This window comes from Salvia hispanica, chromosome 4, assembly GCF_029641045.1.
Source record: "Salvia hispanica isolate PSC_SH4W2 chromosome 4, Shi_PSC_v1, whole genome shotgun sequence".
In the NCBI taxonomy this organism is placed as follows: Eukaryota; Viridiplantae; Streptophyta; class Magnoliopsida; order Lamiales; family Lamiaceae; genus Salvia; species Salvia hispanica.
The window spans coordinates 26624935-26632436 of record NC_142695.1 but is presented as its reverse complement, the minus strand read 5'-3'; the positions used below and the strand labels follow the sequence as shown (position 1 = coordinate 26632436).

General features: G+C 34.0%; 1 protein-coding gene across 1 annotated transcript; it reads right to left on the bottom strand.

Annotated features, from left to right (window-relative positions):
- Positions 1 to 1318: 1318 nt before the first annotated feature.
- On the bottom strand, positions 1319 to 5479 carry LOC125196239 (cysteine-rich receptor-like protein kinase 29). Its single transcript, XM_048094671.2, has 5 exons — positions 5107 to 5479; positions 3013 to 3223; positions 2673 to 2910; positions 2440 to 2590; positions 1319 to 1877 (listed from the first exon to the last, which is right to left on the bottom strand). Exons 1-5 carry the CDS (start codon positions 5293 to 5295, stop codon positions 1500 to 1502), a joined length of 1167 nt encoding a protein of 388 aa, XP_047950628.1. The 5' UTR covers positions 5296 to 5479; the 3' UTR covers positions 1319 to 1499.
- Positions 5480 to 7502: the final 2023 nt, after the last annotated feature.

Sequence of the window (7502 nt, the reverse complement as noted above, 5' to 3'; positions counted from 1 at the left end):
CTATATTCTTTTAATTTTATAATTTATGATGTTTAATTCTATGATCTCTCATATCCTAATTTTATGCCTATAAAAAGCATAGAGTTGTAGTAGATGAATTACACACCAACAAAAACATTCTCCATTCCCTCTCAAGCTCTCAACATTTTATTGTATATTTTGGGAACATAGTATTGCTCAATTTTGGAACTCCATCAAGTTTATCGGTACCTAGCGGATTTGAGATGTTATATACGTTAGGAGGAAGTCGTTTCATCTTTGGGAAGAATACGTCAATTCGAGAGCACGAACTGTGATGTAATTTGTCTTGCGGAAAGAGGGTTTTTCTCTACTAGACTTATAGTTCGTTTTACTTTATAATTTTCATTGTAATTTCCATTTCATTTATCGTTGTTTTTTTCTTTGATTGCAATATTTAGAGTATCGCGTGTATGTGGTTCAAGAATTTTATTCTAATATTTATTACAATTCTTAGAGATGGAAGAATTGTAACATCCTTAACTCAAACATTCATATTATTTATCTTCATCTTTACACAATTTATTGTTTTTATATATTTATATTGTCGCTTGCGCTATAGTTATATTATGTGGTGTCACAAAAAATAATATTTTATGACTTATGATGATTAATAAGTGGTGCATAATACGTATATTTGCAATGAGATAATTAAACCTATCAAAATCAAGTTGATCAAACAATTAGTTGTTCAAACAAAATAAAATAGTCTACTACCAAATTTTGGTTTACTAATAATACTTTTGTTGAAATTAGGATTTAGCACTTAATTGTTTTGGGATACAACTGATTTTATATAGAGAATCTAATATAAACGTCCAACATTCAAATGGCCTATCATTATTCATTAATATAATAGTGTTAATTCACCCAATTAATGTAATGTTTTTTGTGTAGTTTATCATTTGATTTTTTTTATGGTCATAATTTTGACATTTTGAATATTATGAGTTGTCGCTTTATTATTTTGTTAAAAGTGTGATTTACATTATTTTTAGTACAGAAATATGAAGGATTGTTTTAATTTTTTTTTTTTAAAGTGTTAGCACTTGATATAGTCCCTTCATCGTTGTCCAAATAATTGTGTTTGTCTTGACTCTGTTGCAAATATGTTTAATTTTATATTTTTTGGTGTAAAATGAAATGATGAGCATATATTTATTGAATTGTTTTTATATAGTATATTTTTTCTATTTTTAAATTTTATATAGTTATATTTGCATATTTTAATTAATCAATTAACAATTTTAAAATATATGATAAAAAAATATTCTATCGTGCATCGCACGTGGATTAACACTAATGTATTAAAATGGCAAAATAACTCCACTGCTATGGAACACACGGAGTAGTTTACTTGTTTGTATTCCTTAGATAGGGCAACTCTCAGATACTAACATGACAAAAACGAGAACAATTATAGAACATATATATTATATACCCTTAAATAAATAATGGGATATATTACCAAAGTAGCTCGCTCATCTACCTTCATCTATCGACGAATAGGAAATTGAATTTCTGGAGAATTCATCAACATAAACACTTGTTGTATCAGCCTTGGTAGTAGCAGCAGTTTGGGTGCTGCTACCGTTTGTATTGTTAGTAAATCCAGTAGAACTGGCCGTTGTCCACCGCCCTACACGGCCGTGAACTCCGGGTTTCCCGGGCTTGGGTAAAGTGAAAGAATCGCTTGATAACATGAGATGGACTGCATTCATATCCGGTCTTTCTGCAACGCTAGCTTGGCAGCATAACAGCCCCAATTGAATGCATATCGCAGCTTCTTCGCGGGAATGTTTCTCGAGGCTTTCATCGACTAGTTGCAATGACTTCTCAGCTTGATATAATCTCCATGCCTACAAAGGTACGTAGCATCAGAATCCATTCGCTCTAAACGCAAAATTTCATTCAATTTAGTTTTCCACAAACAAAAAATCATGCCTCCGAATATACGAACTTGGAATTGGTACGATATCTTATACGGATGTCAATTTCTGGCTACCGTGCCAAGCAGAAGTGGAAAATTAATGCCAACATGGCGACAACATCACTCAACACATCGACATTTAAGCTAGACATATTAGAAGCGTGAGTAAAAAATCAGAAAGTCCATGTATATAAAGTTATTGCATTTACAATGTTTATAAATAAGATGATTTTCAGATTTAACTTTTTAGAATACGTGAAAAATATATGAATACTTTTTAGACTTACAATCTATACTTTTTACTATATTATACTAGTGGATGTAATCAAATACAAACTCCAAACTATGATTTGGACCGTCAGAAAATATCAACGGATGACAAAATAACATCAAAAGAAAATTTCAACACAGTGCCAACAGTTTGAAGTTTGTACAATATTTAGATTTTGCATTTTATCACAACCATGATACTAGTAATGTAATGTACTTACATAATTTAACAAGTCCGCCTTGTCTGCATCAAGAAACCTATCATGATTTCTCCTTCCACTAACAATCTCCAGAACCAAAACACCGAAACTAAAGACATCGGTCTTCACCGATAGATATCCATGTATTGCATACTCTGGAGCCATATAGCCACTGCATCATATGTTAACAAGAAGACGGAGAAATGGGAAAAATAACAGAAATCGACAGATACAGATAGCATATTTCTGCTTACTGAGTTCCAGAAATCCGGAATGTGTTCAAATGAGTCTCGTCCCCTGGAAACAACCTTGCCAGACCAAAATCCGAGATTTTGGGGCTTAACCGATCATCAAGTAATATGTTACTGCACTTTATGTCTCTGTGAATTATCCTTTCAGGGGCCTCTTCGTGCAAGTAGAGAAGACCTCGTGCAATCCCTTTTACTATATGGAATCGTTTACTCCAATCCAGAAGCGGAGACTGTTTCTTATCTGCAAAACTATCAATTTTATCATGGAAGACACAAGTACAAAACAAATCAGATATATATCATGTACGAATGTTTGATTACACGTCTAGTTAGAATCAAGTACCAAAAAGAAAGTAGTCTAGACTTTTGTTGGGCAAATACTCGTAGATAAGCATCTTTTCAGGTCCTTCCGCACAGCATCCAAGCAACATGACTAGGTTTTTATGCTGAACCCTTAGCAATAATTTCACCTCATTTGTGAATTCTCTAATCCCTTGTCTTGAATTCAAGGATAACTTTTTTACAGCAACTTCTTGACCATTTGACATCAATCCCTGAAACAAAAATTAGATGAACACATAAACATCAAAGCTGGCTACAAGTTAGTGGTGTACTATGCTAATGTTTGATAAACGACTGTACTATGCTTCAAAGATTTTAACATAATTTCCAAACTTAATATTGACAGAGTCTCCAAAAAGGTCCTCAACATCTTTTGATAGTTGGTCTTGTAATAAAGAACCTTAGAAAAAAGAGTTAGTTGAGCATAAAATGAAGGAACTTTTTCTGGAAGTGGTTAAAGCATTACTCCCTCCGTCCGTGAAATATTGTCCAGTTTTGCCATTTCGGTCCGTTTGCGAAATGTTGTCCACTTTGCTTTTTACCATTTTTGGTAAATGGACCTCACGTTCAACTAACTCATTACACTCACATTCTATTATAAAAACAATATATAAATGTGGGACCTATATTTCACTAACTTTTAACACTCACTTTTCTTCACATTTCTTAAAACCCGTGCCAAGTCAAACTTGGACAACATTTCGTGGACGGAGGGAGTATTTTACAAACACAAAATTCTGAAATAACTTTATGAACTCCTCAAGTTCCATCCTACATTCAGGTCTATATTATAATCTACCGTGAACTGTTGGCTTCAAAAATGATACTCCCTCTGTCCCAATCAAAATGTCCACAAGTGGCAGGGGATTTTAGGTGTAGTTATTAGGTCGAGTAAGAGAGAAAAATCTCGTGCCACTTGTGGAGAGAGGAGAGAGATATATTTTCAACTATAGAAAATGATCATCTTGAATGAGAAAAATTAAAAAGGAAGGGTGGACATCTAGAGTAGAACGGATGGAGTATTTACTATTACAGGTTTTCAGTCAAAACAATTTTCTGGTTAAGATGAGGAGAGAGTAAAAGTTCCCTATTTTTGTTCCGTCCATTTTCTCTCTTTTGCTGCATGTGGCAGTTAAACACCTATAGTTCAAGATATTTATCCATTGTAATTTTATTGACCATGGTTTTTTTTATTAAATCGGGATTTCCAAACTTAAATGCTTATCGATATCATGTTCACATGTGGAAATTACACTTAGAACACATACTCTATTCTCCTTGGTCACAATTCTACTACGAGACTCTCCTTGGTCACAATTCTACTACGAGACTGAAATGTGCTTCCTTCATTCACAAATATTAGTCTCATTTTATAAATTTAGTCTATCAACCAAAATTAATTTCATCTCCATTTATGAAAATATTCTCATCATTTTTTATCTTTTTTTTTCTAATATTTTACCTATGTTTTCTTTTTTCCATTCCTACTTTATCAATTGCGCATTAAAACCAGAGGTGAGCAAACTCAACTTATTCAGATGCTTTCAAGTTTTAGGGGAGTGGATATAGATAGAGTTTGATTCAAGTGAGAGTGCAATAACTTGCTAATCATAAATTAAAATGAAGGATAAAATTAAGTAGCTATTGAAAATGATCCAACTTTTTGTAAACACTAAACAGAACAACAACACCTCCTTTATTGAAGTGCATCTATTTTCAAATTGTGGATTTATTGTTTTTTTCGGATTATTTTTGTTTTTTGGATATTTTATACAATTTCAGTTTTTTGTGTTTGGATTTCGGTTTTCCGGTTTCAATTTCACAGTTAGTTCAGTTCGATTTGATTCCAAATTTGCCAGTTTTTTGGTTTGGGCAAAAATCAATCCGAAAACTGAATACTCGTCCCAATTAAAACACGTGTAGCTCATAGCTAAACGTAGGGAGTTTAATATAAACAGCCCCTTTTGTTAGGCTAAAAGTGGAACTGAATCATATTTTGAATCATTAATCTCCATGACAAATATAAATTTGAATAGCTAATTAAGAAAATGTACCGAAAAGAGGAATTAATTAGGTTGAATTGAAATTGAATTACCTTGTAAACGGGGCCGAATCCGCCGTGGCCAAGCTGATTCAGCTCGGAGAAGAAGTTCGTGGCGATTTGCAGCGTCTCGAGCTTGTAGAACAAATCGGAGGTATCCTCCGCGACGTCCGCAGCAGAGTCGTCGGCGGCGGCGCTCATCCGTCGGCGTAGACAACCACAGATGTCGGAAAACAGTCCCATCGAGGAGGCATCAAAGAGAAAGCAATCTCCAAACACACCACACTAAAATCCAGTATGAATATATTCTCTAATCTCTCTCTTGAGTCTTGAGGGAGAAAGCGCGTTGTTGGTTGGGCGCTGTTTCTTCAACGAATTTGCAACATAACAATTGCAGATTCATTGAAGATTAAGAATGGTCAAAGACGTTTTATACTTAAAAATGATGTTGACGTAGAATCAACGGATTTGAACTTGCTTTTCCATTTTAACAGTGGTCTTTTTATTCGTATTCTTATTTCATTTCATTTTTTAATCTTTAATCACTTTATATTGCTACGTATTTAATATATAATCTTACTATTTGCTAAAAAAAATTGCTTTCTATGTCCCACAAATCTGCTTAAATGGGTGGTTCGATTCTGAACCAAACTGAAGTGTTAGTTGCCCGAACATAGAATCGGACTCGGGACCGAACAATGTTCAGTTAGTGTGCTATCTGTTCGACAGTGTACTAAACAAATACTCCCTCCGTCTTTCCTTTTCGGTTTGTCCCAATCAAGATGATCCATTACTTAAAATGGAAACACCTTTATCTCTACTTTATTTCCTCTACTTTATTTACTCTCTCCTCTTACCACAAAAAATATAACTGCATGCATAAAATCCCGTGCCGCCCAAGGAAGGGGTCATCTTCCTTGGGACGGAGGGAGTATCTAATAGATCGAAAAAAAAAATTGAATTTATGCGTTCAGGAGTGGTGGATCACGAGACTTCAGGATTGTGAGGCGAGCTTCTGGAACACTCGGACACTACACCGGCTTCAATTTTATTTTATGAGGAATGTATTTATATATAAGTAGTAAAAAAAATTAAAGTTGGGTACTCCTTCCGTTCCATAGTAATAGAGACATTTCATTTTGCGCACTCGTTTTGAAAAAATAATTAAAGTGGAGAAAAAGTAAAGTAAGAGAGAGAATATGATAGATAAGACTCTTCTCTACATTATTCTTTCTCTTACTTTACTTTTTCAACACTTTAACTATTTATTTAATTAAAATTTAGACAAAAATTAAATTAATGCAGGGTTCGATATTATTTAGGTTTAAAATGAAAATAAATTAAATGACCAAAAATGATGATTTATAAACTCACATTTAGACTACTATTATCTTCATCTTCGAAAGAACTTAAGTGGACATCTTGTACGACTCAATCCGAGTCCATAAACAAAGTTGTTGCCTTTTCACAAAACATGTCGGTCATCGAGCAAAACAAGCGGACCGCAGTTAATGCTCACGAACCCACTGACTTGCACCATCGAGAACAAAAGCCTCCCAGCACCCCGCTAACCAACCAGGGGTGATCTGACTTTCTCAACGACCCATAAAGAGTTTTTTGGATATTTCCGTCCCTTTAAAACCAATCTCTTCCCACTACATAAATACTTAACAAAATTCAAATTTTTATCATATTTCAATCGTTCTTCACATTATAAATTGACCCCTTTGGCTCATTTCTGTGATCTAAGCTACAAAATTATCATGCAGTCATCTTGGAAAGTCCATCTCTCTTTGTAGAGCCAGAGATAGATATAAATATATTGGGATCCACTCACAGAAGATTGAAATCGTTCTATATCTCATCCAGCAGAAGATTCGTCCACTTTAGTATTTTTGTTTAGAATTTTTTGCTCAAAGAATGGATTGCATAACGAAAATTGTGCATTCAAATAAACTGGCAAATTAGAATCTATCTAGGTGATTACGTAAATTAACTCATTTTCGTGTTTATACATAGATCACATGAAATAACACATTTAATTAACACAAAGCAAATTAAGTGAATCTAAAGGGATAATCGATATGGCTCGCACCTTCTTTATGTGTCGTGTCTGTATTCGACCTTAGATTTGTTGACATATTCCCAGACTCATATTCCTCCATTTTCAGTGGACAAATATAGCAGGAATATAAGAGTCAAAGTGAGACAAAAAACTAAGAAGAAGAGAGCAGCGAAAAATCGGTTCTTCCTCTGCTGTAGGGGGCACCAATTTCGGAGGCTAGAATTAAGGTTTCTGTTCTTCTTTAGTCTCCTTGTAATAGAGTCAAAGTGAGCTAGGTTAGAGATCCACGAAGGTTGGTCACTGGCAAACATATGGACTTCTGCTGATATTAAGAGAAATATCGCAGAATATTAATATTTGAGCTAGATATAGAGACAAAAAACTA